Raw genomic sequence first — 25,181 nt, 5'->3', positions numbered from 1 at the left:
CCTGATGAAGGGGTCCCTGCTGTGACATGGATGACGTCCGTCTGGTCCTGAACACCTCCACGCTCTGCTCTTCAGTGCTCCAGCGGACCCCTGACTCTGGTGAGCCAGCTTCTCTCCGCCTGCTCACGGCTGCAGCCCTCACTGGAGAACCTGACGCGCCGGTCCTCAGTGCTCCTCCCAGGTGGCACCTGTAAGCAGTGGAAGATGACTGAACATCTCCGTCTCTGTTGACAGACACATTCCTGCTGAGGTCTGGAGCCACGTTGCCTCCTGTGCCTGCTGCAACAGGACATGCCGCCGACATGTAACCTCATGTGGGGATCAATACTTTATGGCTGAGTGTTGGTGTGTGATGCAGCGTGTCCTCTGGAGGCGCTGGCGAGTCACGGCTCAGGATGGAGGGTCGGGGTGGTGGCACGGAGGGAAGCACATCCAGGGAGAGGCGCTGTTTCTGGCACACGGCGGGATTCCTCTTCACGCCCAGACCAAAGCAGTGTGAGAGAGGGAGTGTGTGTCTGTGTGTGTGTTAGGTGTGGTCCCACAGGGGTGAGGCCTGTTGGCTGTTCCTCCGTGGCTGAGAAGGAAGGCTCCACCTCACTCCGTCACGACCGTGTTGGTGCCTCATGTTGATGTGAGGGTGACCTCTGACCCCCGGCGAGTCTCGCCTCACCTCCCCATCTCTCCGTCCGTCTCAGCCTCCAAGTCACCTGGGTTCTGACCCGTCGGCCCGTCAGACACCATGTGTTTGTGTCCCTGTCCTTGTGGGGACCTCCCCTCTCAACCTAACCATCCAAAACACTAACCTGAACCAGGACTCCAGACTGGAACCTGTTTTTGAAGTCTTCACCCTCAAATTGAAGCTTGAGGGCCCAGACCAATGTCCCCACAAGTGCAGCTAAACCAGGCAGACACACATGCAGCTGTGCTCTGACTCTGGTTCCTACACTTGTTCATTTAGTCTAAGACAGGTGGACTCGAGTGTGTGTGTGTGTTGTGCGGGCGGTGCTGGAGTCTCTGACCTGCAGGACGCGACAGTGATATGAAGTGGAGCCTTGAGTCCGACTGGAGGGAGACAGAAGAGTGGGGGGGGTGGAAGGATGGTCCTGACCTCCACGTCCTCCTCTCTGAGTCCAGCGCGTGATTTAAGGAGGGCGTGAGGAGCCCAGCCTCACGCGAGGCCGAGGTGAATCAGGCCAGAGCCGGAGCTGCGTCTCCTGCATGGAGCTGATGGGGACCATCTGGAGAGGCGCGGCGGAGCTGCAGCTGAGAGCCAAGACCCCGGGCCCAACACCCTGCCGGACTTTGAAATCCGATCTTTATTGTCCGTGAAGCTGCGGCCAAGTATGAAGATCAGCCCTCCCTAAACACACAGGCATCCGACTGAGAGGCTGAGAAACCGGCGCTGAGCCGCGAGGAGCGGCGAGTGTCTGAGGGCGGGGGACCCGCACTGCACCTCGGCCTCCTCTCTGGACCAGGACCCTCTCGCTCAGAGAGCAGCTGAAGACCCTCGTTCAGCTGGACTCAGGTCCAGGCTCCGTGATGGCTGAGGTCACCAGAGGAGTGTTGCCGCTCAGACTCGCAGGGTTTGACTCCTGAGGTTGAAGCTAGGTCAGCTCTAGCTCTGGGTCAGAGGGAGCCTCTCGGGAGAGTCTGGAAGACTGGGTTCTGGTCTGTAGAAGACCTTGGGCCACAGGACACACGTGAGCTCAGGAGAGGTGGACCTGCTGGTGAAGAAGAAACCTGCTTCCTTCTCTTGTGACTCCTCAGGGTCAACATCAGAGACCGGGACCAAGGGGCTCAGAGCGTGGACTTGGGTCGGCTGAGACCCATTACACGTTAATGGAACTGTTGGTCTCCACCATCTCTGAGTCTCTGTGACGCCATGAAGTTCACAAGCTCCTCCTGAAGCTCGCATGTGAGCTGTGGACCTCTGCTGATCAAATCAGGGATGTGTCAACCTCCAGGTGCAGAACACCTTCATGTTGGCTTCCTGTGGTGAACCGTGGAGCTTCATCAGTCTGTGGGACTCAGCCCAAGTTTCCAAGCTCATGCTCAGCGAGAACGTTCCGACCCTTCTCACGAGAGCACCAACCGTCCACAGCTCCAAAATAAAGCAGTTTCCACTGCCGGTCTCCAGGGAGAGTTTGTTCCTCCTGCGGTTCCTCTATCGCTCCATCAGAGCCTGCGCTGAGTCACTGCTCACCACGGAGATCCCCATCGCCCTGTTGGCGCGCCGGTGAGAGAGAAGATCCGAGGTCCCTCAGACCACAGAAGTGCTGCTTAGCAGCTTCACCAGCAGACTTTTCCTTGCTCACTGACTCCAGCCTGACGGAGCTGCTGCCACGTCCTGGTGTGGTGACCGTCTCTCTGAAGCTCCACCAGCTCCCGGGTCAGTCCGGGGCTCCGGAGGGTCCATGTTCTCCTCGGAAGCCGAGTCATGAGGCGATGACCCGCTTCCTCTCCTCCAAACTAGAGTTCAGATGATGCGAGGTGTGAATGTGTGTGTGTGACTGCTTTATCCTGACTTGTAGGGACCGATCCTTGACAAAACACCTCCTTGTGAGGACGTGATGGACCCCACAATCCCCAGTTTAAGGGTGAAACCTTCAGTATAACTGTGTCCAGGGTCCTGGTTCAGGTGAGCCACGTCTTCTGGATGGTTAGGTTGAGGGGGAGAGGCTGGGGAAAGGGTGATGTCCCCACCACGCATTGTTCTCTCCACGGATCCAGGCCTCCTCTGGAGTAACTGCAGACCATGATGGAAAACAACTTGTGCTCAGACTGGATCAGAGCAAAGACCGAGACGGAGACCAGATCCTGGCTGAGGGGCCAGCGTGGTCCCGTGTGTAATGAGAGACAGAAAACATGTCCTCACTGCAGCCAGCGCCGTCACACGTGTGTTCGGGGTGCGGTGCGGCCACAAGTCTGGTCATGTGATTCCACCCCTCAGAGTCTGTCCAGAGACCAGCACCTCACGTCCTGGAGCGGCGAAGGCTCTGCTCCGAGTCTCTCCTGAAGGACGGCGCTTCTGGGAGGAGTCAGTGGAGAGCTGTGTCTTCTGGCTCAGCTCTGATGAGACGTGGAGGAGCTGCAGACGTGGAGGGATCAGAGGTGGAGGTGGGTTGTGTGGGAGGTTCACCTGATCACCAGAGTGGACCTTCACCCCGCGGCTCCCAGCTGGACAGCGGGGTGGGAGAGTGTGTCCCTGAGTCTGGACTGACAGGTACATGAAGTGCGGAGCGGTCAGCTGCACCGTTGTCCTCACTGACCTGTGACCCCGGCGTGCCGGGACAGGCCGCCGACTCCCTGTCATTTTTGCGGGGAGAGAATAGACTGACGTCACTGACTTATTTTTGCTTTTCCGGGATCTCGGCGTTCTTGAATGACAGGCGGTGTGCGTTGATGGATGGCATCAGGGCGTTTATAGCCTCCGCGGAGGGTGTTGGCTTTCAATAGCGCTCGGACACACGCGCGGGCGCGCGCTCTGTGGGGGCCACTGTCTCCCTCTGGGGACCGGGATCTCACCAGTGTCAGAGGGCTCCACACCTGGAGTGACGTCACCTCGCTCCGCGCACTCTGCTTTCGGGCGCTGCGCCGTAAACACAGTGTGTCGCGGGCGCGCGCGCGGTCTCCCCTTCTGCTCTCCCCGCAGAAAGTAATTGCCGTCTCTCCGCGTGACTGACAGCGAGGATTTGGGTTCGCCCGGAGCGATGTCACACGGAGGCGCGAGACGAGCCGCGCATTTTTCCTCCCTTCATCATCCAGGACGCACCGAGGCGCGAGCGCGTCTACCTGCGGAGCCGCCGGCGCGTCACGTCCGAGCGCGCTGATCCTCCTCCATGAGCGGCTCCGCGGTCCGAGCCCCGCGTCACTCTCACTCTCACTCGTGGTTGCTGCTCAGACCGAGGCGGACTGCGAGAGCTGCGGGACGATGACGAGGTTCACCGCACCTCTGGGAGCGGACGTCTCCTCGGCGCTGACCTCTTGACCGGCGTCGCTGCGCGTGAAGATGCGCCCCGCGGCAGAGCAGCTCACCTTGACGGACGCCTTCCACCGCGCTCTCTGAGACTTCGCTTCAGCCGCCGCCAGCAGCGGTTCTCGTCGTGACTTTCTCCAGAGCCGCACCATGACGGCTCGACACTCGCGGATCCACCTGGCGCTGTTCTTCATTCTGCTGTGTCCGGTCAACATCATCGGCCTGTGGTGGTGAGTCCCGACGCTCGCGGACGCTCTGTTGACTGCGCACCGACCGAGTCTGGCGCGCCGAGCTTGGGTTACTCATGTTGGTGACTTACAAAAGCGACTCCGTCGCGCGAGGCGGCGCGGCTCCGCTCGGGCTCGGCGGATGGGTCTCGGGGTGGCGGCGTGCCCCCCGGGAGAGGAGACCGCTCTGTGTGTGTTTGAGTCAGGGTCAGGAATGTCAGGTGGCCCTCTGGGCGCAGGGCATGTGCCGTGTGCAGGCAGATGCGCTGATAACGCCGCGCGCTCCCCTCTCGCAGGCCTGACTGCGGAGCTTTGTCATGTTCCTCTCCAGAATCCTCCCACGGTCCATTCAGTGCAGCTCGGTGTGGGCTGCTGCGCCCGGGCCGCCGCTCCTCTCGCTCCTGCTGAGGCGGACTTCACTCTGGACCCGGCTCCGGTGAGTCGCGGGCGGGACGTCGCTCCGGAGAGCTGAGCATCGAGACTCGTCAGGAGTTTCTGAGTTCCCCCTCAGCTCCGCGTCACAATCGCACGCCGCCGGGATCGCAGCGCTGTGATGTTGTAGCCCCGCTCAGACGGAGCTGAGCTGTGATGGCACCAGTTTCTGTCGCTGCCGAGTCAGAGGTGCAGCTGTGAGGCAGGGCCTCCTCAGCGCTGTGTCCAGAGCCCCATGTGGAAACACTTCTGTCGTGTCGTGACGTGAGAGCAGGAGGTGCAGACGCTCTCCTGTGTCAGAGAGAGCCATGAGGATGAGGATGGTTAGTGACACGTCCGTCCAGTTCTGAAGCACGACATCAACACCTTTCTGTGGGCGACAGTTCAGGGTTTGAAGGGTTACATCAGGCGAAGTGGCCCTGAAGCTCTTGGGCCGATCATCCAACCCACTGTTGACATCCTGCCTCTTCCACACAGCTACTAACAGGAGAAGAAGGTGCTGATTCTGAAGGAACTCTGCAGAGAGAAGTCAAGTGGAGCCCAACTGTGGGTGGTTGACCGCGTCTGACATGTAGCAGAGAAAGCCCAGCGCCTCCTGTCGTCTTTTATAGAAGCAGAAATCTGTTCATCATTCGGTGTAGTTTAACTAGCGAGGCGCTTGTTTGTGCAGTGCTTCCTCTGCTACTGCAGGGGGCAGCAGCGAGCGGGGCACATGCATCAGCCAGACCAGTAGAAGAAGACGGCTCGCATTCAAACAAACAGTGCCACAGTTACGGCCAACACCGGCCTTTAACAGCGATCCCTCACAAAAGATGCGTTGGCTGGAGCCGCCGCGGACTTGTTAGCTGCTGATACGAGCGAGTGACTCGACACCGGTCGGTTCTGATTCACAAGCCACCGACTGGTCGCTGAGGCCCTGATATTCACCTCGAGTCCAACTGCCATGAAACGTCGTGTGTGAAGGCAACGGAACCAAATCTGCTTCTATTGTTCTTTGATGTTACGTTGAAATAAATCAGATGGCGATGGAACCACTCTTTGTTCTGTGGCCCTGGAGTGATCAGAGAGGGTAGGTGGACAGGGTCCCTCACACTGAGGCTCAGGCTGACGGTGGCGTCAGACTGCAGACCTGTGGCTGGGCTGGTGCGCCCCATGTCCGCCCACTGATGGGACCCTTCCCAGCTACGCCCCAGGTGATTGGTGGTGCTGGCCCAGGAGCACAGTCTCAGGTGGACGTGTGATGAAGAGCTGCTGTCCCGGGGACGGTGGAGGCCGGAGGAACAATCCCGTCCTCTGTCTGTCTCCGTGCGTGCCAGTCCAATAACGCTTCAGCGGATTAGAGAGATCAACGCAACCGAACCGGCCACTTCCTTCTCATCCTCACTGACAGGCGTTGTCATCTGTTGTCACTGGCCGCCCCACACCTGCGGCCCGGGACAATGGGGCCCTGTGTGGACTCCCCCGCTCCACTATCTGGGCTGGTCTGGAGCCACCAGCTGAGGATGTGGGAGGGGATGAGAGGCTGGAGATAGCTGCCCTCACTTGGCTCCGAGCTGCAGGAATGTCTTCGCTCCTCTGCTGCTGCTGCTGAGCAGAGGGCCGCGCGTGTCTGGCGCTGACCGCTGTGCCGGCACCGACCTTGTGAGGACCTCCTGTCCAGGCCGCCACCCTTCCCCCAGCCTCTCACGGCTCACCTGAACCAGGACTCTGGAGCAGACTGAGACCCGGCTCCTCTGAAGGTTTGACTCCTGAGGCCCACAGTGGAGGGGGCTCGGCAGCAGGTCCCCACAGGAACAGCTGAACCAGTACACACACAGCTAATCTTTTAAACATGCAGTGCACGGAGCTTGTGGTTGGGCCCGACACACTCACACACGCAGATCCTATCTTGTCGCTCCACTCTGGGCTGGAGAGCTGTTTAATCAGCGGCGCGGAGATGGGCCCAGATAAAGATGACGACGTGGCTTTGGCATCAGGTGGCGCTCTGGGCTGTGTGTGTGTGTGTGTGGAGGCACGCCGCCAGATGAACTTGACGAAGACGTGCAGCCAGATGATGCGCTGTGTGGCAGAGGAGAGAGGCGCTCATGAGCGCCCCCCGGTGGCACAGGGCTGGAGGCCAGCTCTGCTCCCGGTCTCTGTCACATGACTCCGCTCGGAGAGTCGGGGCGACCCTGCTGGCTTCAGCGCAGCTCCAGTGAGCCCAAATCAGAGTCTTGTTTTTCACCTTCTAGCTGTGTTCCGATTGGTCAGACATGAGTGGCGCGCATGTGAGAGTGAGACACACACCAGTCTCACTCAGCCGCTGGTGGTCAGTTCATCTGATGGGCCTGGACTCTCTCGCCGGTCCACCAGAGACCGGGTCAAGGTCACCACACGTCCTCCTGACCTGCCCCTCCTTGTCTTCGCCTCAGTGAAGGGACGGCCAGCGTCCTGCTCGGTCCAGTCTGAGGAACACCAGCGGCTCTGTGCGGCCTCCTGGAGCGGACCCTGGACCCGCCACAGCAGGAGATAGCAGGTCCCCGTGTGTGCCATTAGCATCGAGTGGAGGCTAATAATAGCAGGCGGTGGAGCAGCCAGATCAGAGACTTGTTATCAGCTCCAGAGTGGGCACTTGAGCTGACGGCCCTCAGCTGCTGCTCCTCCATCTTGGTCCCGGGCCGACAGCGAGCGTGGCGCGCTGCACTGCTGAGGGCCACCCTGTTGTGTCGGTTTCTGTCCCACTTCATCTCCGCCTCAGAGCTCATGTTCTGGCTCCTGATCAGTCAAACTCTCAAGGTCACCGTGAGAGTTGCTCCCTCCAGCCCACGGCTCCGTTGCTTCTTCTCCAAGGCTGGTGTCTCCCTGACTGCCTCCACCACCGCCCGGTCGATGAACCCACTCCGGCCGTTGCAGTGCGGTTTGGGTCTGGTATTGAGTGGGTCTTGTCTGAAGCGTCACGGCCCTAGCTCAGAGTTTTCCTCAGCGGCCCCCTCAGGAAACCAACATCTGAGCTGAGGCTGGGTCCACTGTGGCGTCCAGAACCAAACCTGTCGCGGCTCCAGTAAACACAGCGTCCGCCACGTCTCCGCCTCTGTTTTCCACCGAAGCAAGTCCAAGCCTAAATATTTATTTTCCACGGGAGACCCCAGCTGCAGGCGGCGCTGGTGTTTACCTCCGTGGTCGCCGTGACGCCCGCCTGCCGACCCCAGTGGCTCCGCCTCCCTTCTGCTCAGCTCACTGGGGAGTGTCTCTGTGACACCCACGGTTCTATCACCAGTTCTGTCTGTGGCAGCTGGAGCTACATTCGTCTGGGGATCTGCTCAGGGGGTCCCCTGCCTCTTGCCCTGTGGAGCTGGGATCCCCACGTGACCTTGTTCAGGGATGAAAGAGTGAATGAGCTATTCACGGTACAAGAGACTGGAGGAGAAGGTGGAGGAGTTGTGAGGGAGAGCTGAGGGGAGGAAGCTGAGTGTGGGAACGTGACTCAGCACTGGGCTGAGCAGAAGATCCTGTCTGCAGAGGTCACCTGAGAGTTCAGGGGTCAGGAGAGGACACAGGCGACGGCCATTCCCTGGAGAGCGTGACCCTGACTGGAGAAGGTCCTGATGCTCAGTGGGAGAAGAACCTGAAGGTCACAGGAGAGCGAGAGGTTCCACCGTCTCTTCAGCGTCAGGTTCTGAGCGCAGACCTCTTGGGCACCTCAGGTCCGGTCCAGCCGACGTCTGGTCCTCACTGGAGAGCTGGGCTCCCAGAGCTGCTCCTCGCTGTTGACGTGTCGCTGTGATCCAATTAACACCGGTCCAGAACCAGAACCAGAACCCACCCGGGGTCAGGCCGAGGTCACCACCTGAGGTTTCTTCATGTCTGAGCTGCGGCATCTTCTGGTCCAACTGTGGTGAGAGGGTTCAGGTCTCCTTCCGCCTCCAATGTGCCGCGGACCCATCTCCAAAGAAGGACAAGACTCCTGTTCCCGCGCCCCATGTTTGGCCATATCTGCAGCAGCTCACCTCAGCTGACTCTCATCAAGACCTCCGTCCGAGCGGGATTATGGAGCTCAGCGTGAGGATCACTTGGCTCTGTGATTCCATCACAAGCTCCTGGCCTTTGATGTGCCGGCTCCCGCAGGGGCCTTTGCCGGCTCGGGAGGCATCAGCAGTGCTGGACCGAACCACGCGACCCTCGCCACCTAGTGGTCGCACACTAAAGCAGCGTCTTCGACCTGAACAAGCCACGACTCACTTGGTTCATGAGGAACCTGGGTCAAAGGTCACTGGTGCTCAGTCCAAAGTCCCGGAGAAGATCCCTTTTCATTTGTGAAAATATTTAGCCGCTGACTCTCGGCTGTTGTGCCGTGTTATTTACAGAAGGAAAATGCTGTCGATCTGTCTCCAGCCGGGGCTCGGGTGGTGACACAGAGGTCAGGGGGTGTTCATGTCTGTTGACCACAATCTCACCTGCGATGGTCAGGCAGCTTCTGAGTTGGTTCTACAGGTCAAGGAAAAACAACTGGCTGAGTCTCGTTTGGGAGATTTCCAGACATTCTTTGCCTCAGCTTCATAACTGCAGTGCTTCTTTCCATCTTCATTTTTCTTCAAATTTGTTTGGTCCTGCATTTAGTTTTTAGCCAACCACGAAGCAAATTTTAGTTTACGAGTGACAATAAAGTTCTGAGGTGCGACGTCACGTTAGATCTGTTAGCTTCATTAGCTCTGTTAGCTCTGTTAGCTTTACTAGCGCTGTTCACTGTGTTAGCTCTGTCGGTTGTGTTAGCTCTGTTCGCTGTGTTAGCTCTGTTAGCCTTGGTCGCCTGTGTTAGCTCTCTCGGCTGTGTTAGCTATGTTAATCTGTTAGCTGCGTCATCTCTGTTAGCTCTGTTGGCTGTGTTAGCTCTGTCGGCTGTGTTAGCTATGTTAATCTGTTAGCTGCGTCACCTCTGTTAGCTCTCTCGGCTGTGTTAGCTATGTTAATCTGTTAGCTGCGTCACCTCTGTTAGCTCTCTCGGCTGTGTTAGCTATGTTAATCTGTTAGCTGCGTCACCTCTGTTAGCTCTGTCGGCTGTGTTAGCTGTGTCGGTTGTGTTAGCTCTGTTAGCTCTGTTAGCTGTGTTAGCTGCGTCACCTCTGTTAGCTCTGTCGGCTGTGTTAGATCTGTCAGCTGTGTTAGCTCTGTTCGCTGTGTTAGCTCTATTAGCCTTGGTCGCCTGTGTTAGCTCTCTCGGCTGTGTTAGCTATATTAATCTGTGAGCTGCGTCACCTCTGTTAGCTCTGTTGGCTGTGTTAGCTGTGTCGGTTGTGTTAGCTCTGTTAGCTGCGTCACCTCTGTTAGCTCTGTCGGCTGTGTTAGATCTGTCAGCTGTGTTAGCTCTGTTTGCTGTGTTAGCTCTATTAGCCTTGGTCGCCTGTGTTAGCTCTCTCGGCTGTGTTAGCTATGTTAATCTGTTAGCTGCGTCACCTCTGTTAGCTCTGTCGGCTGTGTTAGCAATGTTAATCTGTTAGCTGCGTCACCTCTGTTAGCTCTGTCGGCTGTGTTAGCAATGTTAATCTGTTAGCTGCGTCACCTCTGTTAGCTCTGTCGGCTGTGTTAGCTATGTTAATCTGTTAGCTGCGTCACCTCTGTTAGCTCTGTCGGCTGTGTTAGCAATGTTAATCTGTTAGCTGCGTCACCTCTGTTAGCTCTGTCGGCTGTGTTAGCTCTGTCGGCTGTGTTAGCTCCGCTAGCTGCGTCACCTCTGTTAGCTGTGTCACCTCTGTTAGCTCTGTCGGCTGTGTTAGCTCTGGCAGCTGTGTTAGCTCTGTCGACTGTGTTAGCTCTGTCAGCTGTGTTAGCTCTGTCGACTGTGTTAGCTCTGTCAGCTGTGTTAGCTCTGTCGGCTGTGTTAGCTCTGTCGGCTGTGTTAGCTCCGCTAGCTGCGTCACCTCTGTTAGCTGTGTCACCTCTGTTAGCTCTGTCGGCTGTGTTAGCTCTGTCAGCTGTGTTAGCTCTGTCGACTGTGTTAGCTCTGTCAGCTGTGTTAGCTCTGTCGACTGTGTTAGCTCTGTCAGCTGTGTTAGCTCTGTCGACTGTGTTAGCTCTGTCAGCTGTGTTAGCTCTGTCGGCTGTGTTAGCTCTGTCGGCTGTGTTAGCTCCGCTAGCTGCGTCACCTCTGTTAGCTGTGTCACCTCTGTTAGCTCTGTCGGCTGTGTTAGCTCTGTCAGCTGTGTTAGCTCTGTCGGCTGTGTTAGCTCTGTCAGCTGTGTTAGCTCTGTCGGCTGTGTTAGCTGCGTCACCTCTGTCAGCTGTGTTAGCTCTGTCGGCTGTGTTAGCTCTGTCGACTGTGTTAGCTCTGTCAGCTGTGTTAGCTCTGTCGGCTGTGTTAGCTCTGTCAGCTGTGTTAGCTCTGTCGGCTGTGTTAGCTGCGTCACCTCTGTCAGCTGTGTTAGCTCTGTCGGCTGTGTTAGCTCTGTTAGCTGTGTTAGCTGTGTCACCTCTGTTAGCTCTGTCGGCTGTGTTAGCTCTGTCAGCTGTGTTAGCTCTGTCGGCTGTGTTAGCTCTGTTAGCTGTGTTAGCGGTATCACCTCTGTCGACTGTGTTAGCTCTGCGGTGCAGACAGGGATCACTCCATGGTTCTGTGGTCACGTTGGAGGAGCGTCAGGTTTGAAGACGACTGGCAGTTAGACATCTGAGCGACTTCTTAGCTGTAAGTGTGAGAGAAGAGGACGCCGCGTCAGCGTAGATGCATAGTGAATAGAGAGAATGTGAGTGAAGCCATGTGATCTGCTCACGTTGGTCGTCCTCCTCTGTGTCCTGGATCACCAGGGCCACGCCTCCTTGCTGTGGAAGCAGGATCTGTGAGGCGCTGGACTCCTCTCCAGTGTGTGACGTCTGACTGTGCTGTGACTCTGTGTGCAGGGCGGTGGGCAGCCCGCTGGTGATGGACCCCAACAGCATCTGCAGGAAGGCCAAGCGTCTGACGGGCAAACACGCCGAGCTGTGCCAGACTCAGCCGGAGATCGTGCGCGAGGTGGCCAAGGGCGCGCGGCTGGGCGTGAGGGAGTGTCAGTTCCAGTTCCGCTTCCGCCGCTGGAACTGCACCAGCCACAACAAGTACTTCGGCAAAATCCTGCAACAAGGTGAGTTCTCTCTCAGGAGGGCTCAGATCCTGTGACCCCTGGCCCCCGCAGACAAGGCCGACCTTGTGCTCCGCAGCGCGTTTCTTCTGATCACCTCTCTCTCTAAGATCTCTGAGCATCTTTGATCTGCTCCTGTTGGCTCAGCGTTGTCTGGTGTCACCCGAGCCAGACAGAGGCGCTTGTTGTTGTTGTTGTTCTTGTTGCTCCTCTGTTGGAGCATCTTCACAGGAGGAGAGGAGAGGAGAGGAGAGGAGAGGAGAGGAGAGGAGAGGAGAGGAGGAGGAGAGGAGAGGAGAGGAGGGGAGGAGGAGAGGAGGGGAGGAGAGGAGAGGAGAGGAGTAGGAGAGGAGGAGAGGAGAGGAGGAGGACAGGAGGAGAGGAGGAGAGGGGAGAGGAGAGGAGGGGAGAGGAGAAGAGGAGAGGAGAGGAGAGGAGAGGAGGAGAGGAGGAGAGGAGAGGAGGAGGAGAGGAGGAGAGGGGAGAGGAGAGGAGGGGAGAGGAGAAGAGGAGAGGAGAGGAGAGGAGAGGAGGAGAGGTGAGGAGAGGAGGAGGAGAGTAGGAGAGGAGGAGGAGAGGAGGAGGAGAGGAGGAGAGGAGGGGAGGAGAGGAGAGGAGGAGAGAGGAGAGGAGGGGAGGAGAGGAGAGGAGGACAGGAGAGGAGAGGAGGAGGAGATGAGAGGAGAGGAGGAGAGGAGAGGAGAGGAGGTGGAGAGGAGAGGAGGAGGAGAGGAGAGGAGAGGAGGAGAGAGGAGAGGAGGGGAGGAGAGGAGAGGAGGAGAGAAGGTGGAGAGATGAGGAGAGGAGGGGAGGGGAGAGGAGGAGAGGAGGAGAGGAGGGGAGAGGAGAGGAGAGGAGAGGAGAGGAGAGGAGGAGAGAGGAGAGGAGAGGAGGAGAGAAGGTGGAGAGATGAGGAGAGGAGGAGAGGAGGAGGAGAGGAGAGGAGGAGGTGAAGAGGAGGAGGACAGGAGGAGAGGAGGGGAGGAGAGGAGAGGAGGGGAGGGGAGAGGAGGAGAGAGGAGAGGAGAGGAGGAGAGAAGGTGGAGAGATGAGGAGAGGAGGAGAGGAGGAGGAGAGGAGAGGAGGAGGTGAAGAGGAGGAGGACAGGAGGAGAGGAGGAGAGGAGGAGAGGAGAGGAGGGGAGGAGAGGAGAGGAGGGGAGGGGAGAGGAGGAGAGGAGGGGAGAGGAGAAGAGGAGAGGAGAGGAGAGGAGAGGAGAGGAGAGGAGGAGAGGTGAGGAGAGGAGGAGGAGAGTAGGAGAGGAGGAGGAGAGGAGGAGGAGAGGAGAGGAGGAGAGGAGGGGAGGAGAGAGGAGAGGAGGAGGAGAGGAGAGGAGAGGAGAGGAGAGGAGAGGAGAGGAGAGGAGAGGAGGAGGAGAGGAGAGGAGGAGGAGAGGAGAGGAGAGGAGAGGAGAGGAGAGGAGGAGGAGAGAGAAGAGGAGGAGGAGGAGAGGAGGAGAGAGGAGTAGGAGAGGAGGAGAGGAGAGGAGGAGGACAGGAGGAGAGGAGGAGAGGGAGAGGAGAGGAGGGGAGAGGAGAAGAGGAGAGGAGAGGAGAGGAGAGGAGGAGAGGTGAGGAGAGGAGGAGGAGAGTAGGAGAGGAGGAGGAGAGGAGGAGGAGAGGAGGAGAGGAGGAGAGGAGGGGAGGAGAGGAGAGGAGGAGAGAGGAGAGGAGGGGAGGAGAGGAGAGGAGGACAGGAGAGGAGAGGAGAGGAGGAGAGAGGAGAGGAGGGGAGGAGAGGAGAGGAGGAGAGAAGGTGGAGAGATGAGGAGAGGAGGGGAGGGGAGAGGAGGAGAGGAGGAGAGGAGGGGAGAGGAGAGGAGAGGAGAGGAGAGGAGAGGAGGAGAGAGGAGAGGAGAGGAGGAGAGAAGGTGGAGAGATGAGGAGAGGAGGAGAGGAGGAGGAGAGGAGAGGAGGAGGTGAAGAGGAGGAGGACAGGAGGAGAGGAGGTGTGGTGAGGAGTGGTGGGGAGGGGAGAGGTGGAGGAGGAGAGGAGAGGAGGAAGAAGGTGGAGAGATGAGGAGAGGAGGAGAGGAGGAGGAGAGGAGTGGAGGAGGTGAAGAGGAGGAGGAAGGAGGAGTGGAGGAGAGGAGGAGAGAGAGGAGGGGAGGAGAGGAGAGGAGGGGAGGGGAGAGGAGGAGAGGAGGGGAGAGGAGAAGAGGAGAGGAGAGGAGAGGAGAGGAGAGGAGAGGAGGAGAGGTGAGGAGAGGAGGAGGAGAGTAGGAGAGGAGGAGGAGAGGAGGAGGAGAGGAGAGGAGGAGAGGAGGGGAGGAGAGAGGAGAGGAGGAGGAGAGGAGAGGAGAGGAGAGGAGAGGAGAGGAGAGGAGAGGAGAGGAGAGGAGGAGGAGAGGAGAGGAGGAGGAGAGGAGAGGAGAGGAGAGGAGAGGAGAGGAGAGGAGGAGGAGAGAGAAGAGGAGGAGGAGGAGAGGAGGAGAGAGGAGTAGGAGAGGAGGAGAGGAGAGGAGGAGGACAGGAGGAGAGGAGGAGAGGGGAGAGGAGAGGAGGGGAGAGGAGAAGAGGAGAGGAGAGGAGAGGAGAGGAGGAGAGGTGAGGAGAGGAGGAGGAGAGTAGGAGAGGAGGAGGAGAGGAGGAGGAGAGGAGGAGAGGAGGAGAGGAGGGGAGGAGAGGAGAGGAGGAGAGAGGAGAGGAGGGGAGGAGAGGAGAGGAGGACAGGAGAGGAGAGGAGGAGGAGATGAGAGGAGAGGAGGAGAGGAGAGGAGAGGAGGTGGAGAGGAGAGGAGGAGGAGAGGAGAGGAGAGGAGGAGAGAGGAGAGGAGGGGAGGAGAGGAGAGGAGGAGAGAAGGTGGAGAGATGAGGAGAGGAGGGGAGGGGAGAGGAGGAGAGGAGGAGAGGAGGGGAGAGGAGAGGAGAGGAGAGGAGAGGAGAGGAGAGGAGGAGAGAGGAGAGGAGAGGAGGAGAGAAGGTGGAGAGATGAGGAGAGGAGGAGAGGAGGAGGAGAGGAGAGGAGGAGGTGAAGAGGAGGAGGACAGGAGGAGAGGAGGAGAGGAGAGGAGGGGAGGAGAGGAGAGGAGGGGAGGGGAGAGGAGGAGAGAGGAGAGGAGAGGAGGAGAGAAGGTGGAGAGATGAGGAGAGGAGGAGAGGAGGAGGAGAGGAGAGGAGGAGGTGAAGAGGAGGAGGACAGGAGGAGAGGAGGAGAGGAGGAGAGGAGAGGAGGGGAGGAGAGGAGAGGAGGGGAGGGGAGAGGAGGAGAGGAGGAGAGGAGGGGAGAGGAGAAGAGGAGAGGAGAGGAGAGGAGAGGAGGAGAGGTGAGGAGAGGAGGAGGAGAGTAGGAGAGGAGGAGGAGAGGAGGAGGAGAGGAGAGGAGGAGAGGAGGGGAGGAGAGGAGAGGAGGAGAGAGGAGAGGAGGGGAGGAGAGGAGAGGAGGACAGGAGGGGAGAGGAGGAGGAGATGAGAGGAGAGGAGGAGAGGAGAGGAGGGGAGGAGAGGAGAGGAGAGGAGGTGGAGAGGAGAGGAGGAGGAGAGGAGAGGAGAGGAGGAGAGGAGAGGAGAGGAGGAGAGAGGAGAGGAGGAGAGAAGGTGGAGAGATGAGGAGAGGAGGAGGAGAGGAGAGGAGAGGAGGAGAGAGGAGAGGTGGGGGAGAGGAGGAGAGGAGAGGAGAGGAGAGGAGAGGAGAGGAGAGGAGAGGAGGAGGAGAGTAGGAGAGGAGGAGGAGAGGAGGAGGAGAGGAGAGGAGAGGAGGGGAAGAGAGGAGAGGAGGACAGGAGAGGAGAGGAGGAGGAGAGGAGAGGAGAGGAGGGGAAGAGAGGAGAGGAGAGGAGAGGAGGAGAGGAGAGGAGAGGAGGAGGAGAGGAGAGGAGGGGAGGAGGTGTCTGGTGGGATCCCAGCATCAATGAAGCCCACGTGAGGCGATGGCGAGAGGCTTCACCTCACAGCGCCCAGGATTTCACAACGCTGCTGAAGCGCTGCCACTTCACACCTCTGATGTGAGACGTGTAAATTGTCGAGCGTGTCGACACACGGGCCACGACTTCCCCCGCGTCCTCGCTGCTCCGGTGCGAGCAGGAATTCATGGAAGGTGATTATCTGCTTAGTTCCTGGTCACATGGAGACGCTGGAGGAGCGAGGCGTCCCTCTGGACCTCGGTCTGGGTGAGGACGAGCCGGATGGACAGGAGGACGGTCAGATGAACACATGCTCTTCTGATGTGAGGAGGAGGAACCCCCCCGCAAATGTGATGGATCAAATGTCCACAAGCTCATGAACAAGCAACCAAAGCCCATTCATCTGTTGCCTTTAGATCAGCTGAGGTCTGATGTGAGGTCTCCACTGATGCTGAGGCCTCCAGTCCAGACTGTCGAACACATGAAGTGGAGACATGCTGCACCAGGTCCATGTTCTTCACCGTCCTGTCACTAGGGAACCTGTCACGTCTGTCCAGGATGGAGCTTCAGCACCACAGAGGAGGACGGAGGAGAATCAGGAAGTGCTGGACTGGAGCTGTGGTCCAGAGCAAGGGCCAGCAGGTCGCTGGTCTCGGCTGACAGTCATGCCCTGAGGACCACCTCTGCTCTCCACTTCTTCTGCTGACCTTCCAAAGCAGCTTCAGGAGGCCACATGGAGACCTGCAAGTGGTCCTACTGGGACTCTCTAAAGCTGCTCCGCACTGATCTCCATCTGCCCGACTGAGCCCTGGAATGGATGATGTCATACATCAGCGTGAAGGTCGTTGCTTCAGGACCGGGTGATGCTGCGAGCTCTACAGCGCCACACGCAGGCCAGGCAGTCGTGGAGTCCGTCCCACTCTGACCCGCCGCCGCCCTCCGAGGCGTCTCTGGCTGCGGCGTCAGCTGGGAGGGGGGGAGGGAGGGGCGCGTGCGCTGTGGAATTAGAAGCAGACGTGGACAGGCCCAGACACCAGCCTCAGCCCAGAATTTGTTTGGAATTCATGTCTGCGAGGAAAATACGAAGCAGGAGCCTCTAATCAGGGGGTTTTGATAGCTCCTTCAAAACACCCCGCTCTCCTCTGCTGGGGGACCTTCTCTCTTGAGGAACATCCAAAGTCACATGACCTCCATCAAGTCAGAGGTGCCCCGGACTCGTCTCTCTCCGAGTGCGGAAATCCAAGAGAGAAGGAAGGGTCTCCTCACCAGAACCTTCTCAGCACCATCTCCACACTCTGGTGTCCCAGATCCCTGACCAGGTCTCGGGTCAGGGAGGACCTGCCTTGTGGGTTCTCTGTGGATCAGCTGCTGAAGCCAAATAAAGAGCAGGATCTGGACCGTCGCAGGTGACCTCCAAACTGAGGAGCAACTGGAGCTTCCTGCCATGGGTCCAACGTAACGTTAAACAAGAAAAGAAAGAAATGGAAAGTGCCACAGTACCTGTGAAGGTCCCACACACAAGGGGCCAAGGACGGCGCCAGAACCAGCCCCTAACCCGGGACCTGGAGGGTGGAGCTGCCTGGTCTCAGAGCGTCATGACCACATGGTGGAGTCTCTGGAGGAGTCTCCTGATGCTGGGCCACAGCTGGGACTGATATCAGGACTGGTCCTGCGAGTGTGTGCGAGTGAGAGTCTAATGAATCCCAGGCTCTGACTCTCCTCTCCTGGGGCCTGGATGTGGCGTGTCTCTTTCCTCTTCAGACTCAAGGCTGGGAGCTGAAGGTCTCCTCTGAGGGAGACGCAGCTGATGGTGAGACGCCAGCAGAAGTGGATCCTGGCTTTTATGGAGCTTTTCTCCGGGAGCGACTGGCCGACTGGTGGGTGGAGGCCCCTCGAGGAGAGTCGTATGACCCGGCCTGGAAGAGGGCGGGGAGGACCTGAGCCAGGGCTGTGGTCAGAGGAGGAGAGGAACCTGGCTCCAGCACCGGACCAGTGTCTTCGTCATCATGTTTGTGTCAGCTGGTGCTGAGGTCCCATCGTCACTGCCATGAGGTTCGACGTGGATCTGACTCCACAACAGGCCACATCTGGCAAGTGGCATCCACCTTGCCCCACTGCTGCCACTGCTCTGGTCCTTCACCTCTGGGAAGTGGTGCTTTCCTTTCTCACGCCTTTGCTTCACTGAGCTCGAGGAACCAGGTCCACCATGCTCTCGTCGACTCACTCGAAGACACGCTGAGTGGAATCACAAGTTCTCAGCTGGTCGTGAGTCCCCACAGCCTTTTCAAAACCAACTGAGCAGTGGGAGACTGGTATCTTGGAGCTCGGCTCCCTGGACAGCCGGCTATCGCTCCACAAGGAAGGTGGAGGTCCCCATCGTGCCATGTGACCTTCGATGGCCACTCCCGGGCCACCGCTCCACCTCCTGGGTTTGGAATCCTCAGGAGGCGATGCTTCCTTCAGTAGGCTGGCTCCTGATCTTGCTCATGAGTGAGGGAAGGGGTGAAGCATCCTGGACCTCCTCAGGCTGTGGTGGCCCGGCTCAGGAGCAGATGCAGCTGGTCATGTGACCTGACCTGCTGCATTCCATCCGACAGAATTGTTAAGCTGGGCACCAGAAATAACCGTCAGCTGTGAGCGTGTGACAGAGGAGCAGCAGGACAAATCCAGAGATCCAGAGTCTGTGGTGATGAAGAGGATCAGGCTGGGCGGCTTTCATCCGCCGCCAGCTGCCATTCTCACACTGTCCCCTGCTCTTCACCATCTCCCTCCGTCCTCCTCAGCGTCTCTGGACCAGTCAGGTCTGCCTGGACTGCAGGGCCCCTCCCACCTGTGGAGGAGCCAAAACTGCACTGGAGTTCAAGCGCTTTCACACCGCGGGTTCTGTCTCGGCTGGGTCGGCGTCCGATGCGCCCACTGCTGTGCAGCCTCCACCTCTGAGCCTCAGACCTTGGACTCCTCAGCTGGGGGCGCTCTGCACACAATAGCTGGTTTGTGACCCAGGATGAAGCAGCTTTTTACAAGGAAATAGTGGAAACAAGCTGCGTAATGCAGAGTGTCTGGATTGGTCTACGCTGCTCTCGCAACACCTTGACCACAGTGAGATGGAGAAGGTTTGAGTCAGTGAAGTCCAGATCCAGACGTCAGAGATGATCCATGAATGGTCTGGTGGTAACTCTTTCCTCCTCACTGTCCTCCTCATGCAGTGACAGCTGCAGATGACAGCAGTGAGAACAGTGATTCACTGAAGCAACTCTGTCAGTAACATCAGGTGTTTATCAGCCTAACAAAGGAGAAAACACCCCGCACACATCTCCAGTCCTGCGCTCCTGTTCCCCAGCTCCAGTCTCCTGCAGCTGAAGCTGCTCACCTCAGTGTTCAGGGAGTCTGAGAAGTTGTTTCTGAACCATGTCGTGCGCCCAGACAGCCATCAGACCCTTCACTGCCCGCCATCCATCATGTTGGTGTGGAGTCGCGCTGGACACCGAGTTTCCAGCGTCGAGCGCCGAGTCGCCTGAGGCCAGAAGCGCACCACCTGCTGAGAGTTTCCCGAGACAAGGGGCAGGTCTCCAGCTGGGATCAAGTCCACGGCCAAAACCCGACTCACTTGTGTTCACACCTTGACTTCTGAGCAGAAAGAGCTTTGCCAAAAGCCCAGTCGAGCCCCGGTGTTGTGAAGACCACTGGCTCGGCAGGCGATGAGGAGCCACCTGGGCAACAGCGGAGAGAAGGTCCTGGCGGGATCTGACCTCCCCTCAGGCTTGATGTGTCTTCACATCTGTTGCTTCCTTGTTTGCTCAGGGTCTTGAGCAGAACACGAGTGTTGTTGTGGCTCACCACGTCATATTAGGCCTGAGGGCTGCGTCGGCTGACGGAGGCTCTTGTGTGTTGCAGACATCAGGGAGACGGCCTTCGTCTACGCGGTGACGGCGGCCGGCGTCACCCACGCCGTGACCCAGGCCTGCAGCATGGGGGACCTGCTGCAGTGTGGCTGCGAGGCCACCAGGAACCGGGCCGCGCCCAGACCCCCCTCCTCCTCTTCGGGGGACACGGTCAAGTGGGAGTGGGGCGGCTGCGGCGACGACGTGGAGTTCGGCTACGAGAAGTCCAAGCAGTTCATGGACGCCCGGAGGAGACGAGGCAAGAGCGACATCCGGACCTTGGTGGACCTGCACAACAACGAAGCGGGGCGACTGGTGAGTCTGAGGAATGTGCTGCGAGGTATCGCTGTCCTGAAGAATGCTCCGCCGAGACCTGGCCCGGGGCCCGTGTCGGGTGTCGGAGACGGCGCGCCGCACGCTCCGGCGGCCAGCGCCCTCTGGACACGCCCCCTGCTGGGGTCACGCATCAGACAGGGATGATTTCGCAACGCTGGCATTAGTGAACAAACAGTGTGGGCGGCGCACGGATGGCCCGGGGTGTGTGTGTGTGTGTGTGTGTGTGATGGCTTAATTATCTGCAGCATAAGTGAACGATCTGTTGTCAAGGCTTGTTAGATGAAGGAAGGCCAGAGGCGTCGAGGTGAGGAGCGAATTCCTTTGAACCGCGCTGGCTTTTTTCCTACCTGCTTCCACTGTGTGTGTGTGTGTGTGTGGTCTCAGCACTAAGCCCTGCTCCTTCCTCTCCACCTGAACCCCCTCACCCCGGCTCCCCTCCAGGCGGTGAAGCTCTACATGCGGACCGAGTGCAAGTGTCACGGCCTCTCGGGCTCCTGCACCTTGAGGACCTGCTGGAAGAAGATGCCTCACTTCCGCGAGGTGGGCGACCGGCTGCTGGAGCGCTTCAACGGCGCCTCCAAGGTGATGGGCGGCAACGACGGCAAGACCCTCATCCCCGTGGGCTCCAACATCAAGCCGCCGGACAAGCAGGACCTCATCTACTCGGACGAGTCGCCGGACTTCTGCGCCGCCAACAGGAAGACGGGCTCGCTGGGGACACGGGGCCGTGCCTGCAACAGCACCGCCATGGACATCAGCGGCTGCGACCTGCTGTGCTGCCAGCGCGGCCACCGCCAGGAGACGCTGCTGCTGGAGGAGAACTGTCTGTGCCGCTTCCACTGGTGCTGCGTGGTCCAGTGCAAGAAGTGCCTGGTGCGGAAGGAGCTGAGCCTCTGCCACTGAGGAGCCGCGGCGCCGCACCCAGCTCGCCGCCGCCATCTCCCTCTCCTGCTTCAGCGTGTGTTTCCACTGCCTCCTCCGAAGCTCCTGCTCCACTCTGAGATTAGATCATCTGACGCCTGTCCTTGACCCTTGACCTTCGATGGAGTCCTTGTGTTCTGCTGGCAGGAGGTCAGCAAGGTCAGGAGGTCACGCTCCTCTGTTATCATCCCACTGACTATCAACCGTACCTGGATAAGGAGGAGGAGCGTCAGCAGTGGTGGACGGCGGTCCTGCCTCGCCTCTTTGCTGGTGGCGTGGTCAGGCCTGCAGCCTCACCACATGGCTGTGTATGTGTGAGCTGATCAAAGTTAGCAGCAGCAGATGAACGAATGAACCGCAGAGACGCTCACAAACACGGCGAGCCGAACATTCCGGGACTGTCATGTGACCTCTGTCCAGCACGTGTCTACAGACGCTCCACAACAGTCCTTTATGTCACGACGAGTTCACTGCCAGCGTCCACGGTTGTGAGTGAAATATGACTCTAATAAAAGAGTGTGTCTTTCAATCCGTCCAACTTTACTTCAGCGGCAGGCTGGAACAGGCCTGGAGACTCAGACACGCTCCTCGCGCTGGGGACCGGCCTCAGACCCAGGACCCGGCTCGACTCCACCACGTGCTGCTCTCGGGTCCAGCTGTGTGTGGAGCTTCTGAGGAGACTGGGCACCTGGCGGAGCTGAGCTGGTGTCCGGGTCAGCTGACTGGCAAACACGTGAAGCGGGAGACAGAAGCAGGTCGGCTCCAGTCTTACAAGTCGATACAGGTCCGTGTTTCTGTGGAATTCACCGAGGAGCAGAGGTGAAGAACAGGAAGGGACTTCTCCTCCTGGAGTGGAGCCTCCATAAATCTCTGCAGGTTCCTGTCCAGTCTCAGCTCGGTCTGTCGGAGGTCCAGACCTGGTCCTTCACCTGGGCCCTGCAGGGACCACAGGTCCTCCTCAGTCAGAGCCATCCAGCAGCCCCAGAGACTGACTCCCATTTCACAGTGGTGGAGTCAGACTGCAGACTGTGCTGTCTGGACAGGGGCTCCCCCTGGTGGTGAGTGGATCGGGTGCACTTTCCTCTCCTGCTCCCTTCGTCCTGCCTCAGTGTGACCTCTGCTGGACGGTCCAGTGAACAGCACTCTCTTCGCTCCACTAAGATCACAAAGGCACTGAGGAGGGAGGTGAGGTGCAGCATGGAGGGTCTGTCCAGAGGGTGATGCACATGTGAGGTGTCTCCAGGTGGTGAGGCCCAGCAGCTGATCACTGAACGACTCCGGAGTGAGCGAGATGTTTTCAAAGCCACTGACCTTGGATGTGGACTACAGGCTGCACCACGGCCTTCAGGACCGGTCAGATCCATGCTCAGTGTTGGGGGAGATGAACTTCACACCAGCCTTGGACACTGGTGAGGAAGCAGAAGATCCTGTTGCAGCAGAAGGTCTGGCACAGGGTCGACAGACAGACGGGTGGACAGATGGACAGACAGACAGACAGTCATCTGGACATTCTTCAGAGGTCACACTGAAGTTGTTGCTCACCTGAAGCCAGAGACAACACATGTTCTCGAGATGTTCCTCACCCGCCTGTGTGTCCACCATGGACCCAAGCGTCCCTCACCCTGAGCTGCTGGAGACACCTCCTCCTCCGCGGCCTGTTCTGGGCTGAGGCCAGGTGAGCGCAGCAGATGAAGCTCAGCCAGAGAGGTTTCCTTTGGCTGGGAGCACACGAGGAACCAAGGGGCCCGTCGTCACTGCAAGAGCCTGAGTCAACACCAGTCCTCCAGCTGCTTCGTCCAATGAGCCACGTCTTCGTCGTGGGTGGACAAACAAGGCAGCGATGACCTGCCGCTGCATCTTCTCTGGCTCTTTGTTATCTCGGCCTGTGAAAACACGGCGTCCACGGCCCTGTTCTGGAGGCCCGCTCTGCCTCGTCTGAGGCGCGGGAAAGCACCGCCTGACTCTCACCACGAGGTGGCGTCCTTGCAGCGGGAAGTGCGTGGCGAGCGAGAAGAGAACAACGCAATGCACGAGTAGCGGGTTCAGTTCCCGGCAGTGTTGCTCATCGCCCCGACACGCTCCAAACAGCCAAATGTTTGGCGTTGGCGGGAAGGAGGAGGCAGTTCGACTGGAATCCACGAGGCGCGGGTGACGTCAGTGTCGTGACCGGCTCCTTCTGAAGTCACTTCCTGTCGCTCATCTTCATCCAGGATGACATACACTTGGATACATGCTTCTGATGCTTCCCCATATGTTGGAGCTTCTTGAGTTGATCTCATTTCCGGGGAAACCCCCCCCCGACATTTTTCTGTGTGCACAGTGGAGTAGTTAATTATTCTTGTATTTCTTCCCCTGACGTGTCTCTTCAAATCCATTAGAAAGGTTTTTTTTTCCTCTGGAAGCAACTCGGTCACACATTGAAAGGTAGAATTTGAGGAGTCGCACCTGGAGCGGGAGCGCCGCCCTGTGGACAGAATGGCCGACCAGAGACAGCGCGGACCTGACGCTCAGTCACGTTTGAGGCCTCGCGATGTGACCCGGTCCGCCGCTCAGTGACGTCACAGATGAGTGCCGAACTTTTGTTTCTGGTTGGAAAACCACGAGCCTCGTCCAAGCCAGAGACACGTCTTCAGCTCCATGTCGCCCTCTACTGACTCTTCTGTGCCACAGCGCAGTGGCCATCAGAACAATCGTTCACACATGAAAACCCGTGGAGAAAAAAACGTCCGTCACCGCAGATGGCGCTCGCACATAGAGAGCGCAAGAGTGCACAGCTGAAGCAAGCGTGTCATGTGCCCGACATGAGACCCCGGTGAGAGGTCGGAGCAGAAGCTCTGAAGGAGGCAGGTGCAGATGTTGCTGGACATCTTCTGGCCAAGGCTCCTGATCGTCCCTCGTGAGGTCCACAGCAGGAGATCTGAGCCTCACAGGACCGGAGGCCGGACCGGAGTTTCTCTGATCTGGGAGAGCAACACGAATCCGAATGAGGTGTGAGCAGGACCAGCCCGGTCCGGTTCTGTGAAGCTCACTCAGAGCAAGAGGAAACTCGGGTGGAGGTTCTGCCTGGACGCATGTTTTAGCCAAACACACGTGGAGTCTGCTTGGTCCCGTGTTCCGAGGTGCCCTGAACGCAGCACGAGTGCTCCGCTCGACTCGAGGCCTCGGGCAGGAAACCGATGGCTCCAGCTGTCCTGCTGAACACCCAGCAAATGCCACACTTCTCCTTGTGGCGTGGTGTCTTCACGCTTGTCACTGTTGATCCACGGGCGCAGGGTGGTGAGGCCCAGGCAGGTGCGGTGGGGGAAGGACACCCTGGAAAGATGGCATCACACAGTGAAAAGCAGTGATGGGAGGCAACCGGAGTTGGCAGGTCGGGGCTCAGGGCTGTGAGTGACCTGACTCCGGACCTGCTTCCGCTCAGACAGACACAGCTTCCACCGGTGGTAGCGCGTGGCTGACGCCTGCGGTGGTTGGCACGGCTGTGTCCAAGCCTCTGCTCAGTGAGACGCCTTCAATGCGCTTCATTCGTCAGTCACACGTTCACCTGCAGGTGATCCACCCAGCTTCTCGTCCCGGGGCCTCCTCACCAGCCCAGGCTCTCCTCCGAGTCACTCCTGGATGACTGAGCTTCTCTCCTGGGCGTCAGCCGTGTTTGAAGCGGGCCTCACGGTGCCCTCTATCAAGCGTATGAGTTTTGTTTTGCTCCGAGTGTCACTTCAGGAGGGGTATGTGTTTTGAGGGCCTGACTTTGCTCTGAGATCTGACACCTCATAGTGGCAGGAATTATCGAATATCGGACGACCTGATTGATGAGGAGGAGTCAGGAGCAGCCCGGGGCTGCGGTTCTGGAACCATCGCTGGCTTTCATGTTCTCCTCCGCTCCAACTGAGGACCAGCGAAAGGTCCGGCCCAGAGGCTGATCTGACGAGACGCCTGGCTCCCAGCAACACCATCATGTCGGGCCCTGACTCGGAGGGAAGTCAAGTGTTGGGCTGCAGCGAGGACTCATGCGAGAGTCACATGACCCTGGATGGATGAGAGTCCAGTCCAGAGGCCAAATGACGTGAAGGTTCTGGCAGAGAACTGGGGTCCAGATGTTCTGGGATCTTCTCGCTAATGCTGGTGCAGCCACGTCTGTCCACACGGGCAGCGCAGAGGTTCCTCCAGTTCCTCAGTGAGTGACCATCTGGAGCCATCACAGACTCGTCGAGTGAGGACGGTGGGTTCTGATGCGGATGGCCAGGAACCATCCAGACTAACATTTGAAAGGCTGACATTTTCACGCTGTGTCACACTACTGTGGCTCCAGGCTCTGCCCTGGTGTTGTCGAGGCAGAGTCGCAGACTCAAGGTCAACAACACACCAAGTACAGAGGTTTGACCCACTTTCATGGATGTTGTGAAAACAGTAACTGAACTGAGTTTCATTCATCATTGGACTTAAAGTTATGAGGAAATAAAAGGACTTTAGCCTGACTGACAG

The 25,181-nt window shown here is 58.5% G+C and overlaps 1 protein-coding gene and 1 long non-coding RNA gene across 2 annotated transcripts; one reads left to right on the top strand and one right to left on the bottom strand.

Annotated features, from left to right (window-relative positions):
* Window positions 1–3,902: 3,902 nt before the first annotated feature.
* wnt6b (wingless-type MMTV integration site family, member 6b) lies at window positions 3,903–21,468 on the top strand. Its single transcript, XM_053878090.1, has 4 exons — window positions 3,903–4,206; window positions 11,503–11,723; window positions 19,456–19,757; window positions 20,220–21,468. The coding sequence occupies exons 1-4, from the start codon at window positions 4,127–4,129 to the stop codon at window positions 20,679–20,681; spliced, it is 1,065 nt and encodes a 354-aa protein (XP_053734065.1). The 5' UTR covers window positions 3,903–4,126; the 3' UTR covers window positions 20,682–21,468.
* LOC128766450 (uncharacterized) lies at window positions 4,065–11,948 on the bottom strand. Its single transcript, XR_008415992.1, has 3 exons — window positions 11,376–11,948; window positions 5,002–11,288; window positions 4,065–4,926 (listed from the first exon to the last, which is right to left on the bottom strand). It is a non-coding gene; the product is annotated as an uncharacterized LOC128766450 (long non-coding RNA).
* Window positions 21,469–25,181: the final 3,713 nt, after the last annotated feature.

Source organism: Synchiropus splendidus, chromosome 10 (assembly GCF_027744825.2).
Source record: "Synchiropus splendidus isolate RoL2022-P1 chromosome 10, RoL_Sspl_1.0, whole genome shotgun sequence".
NCBI lineage: Eukaryota > Metazoa > Chordata > Actinopteri > Syngnathiformes > Callionymidae > Synchiropus > Synchiropus splendidus.
This window is presented reverse-complemented; position numbering and strand designations above follow the sequence as displayed.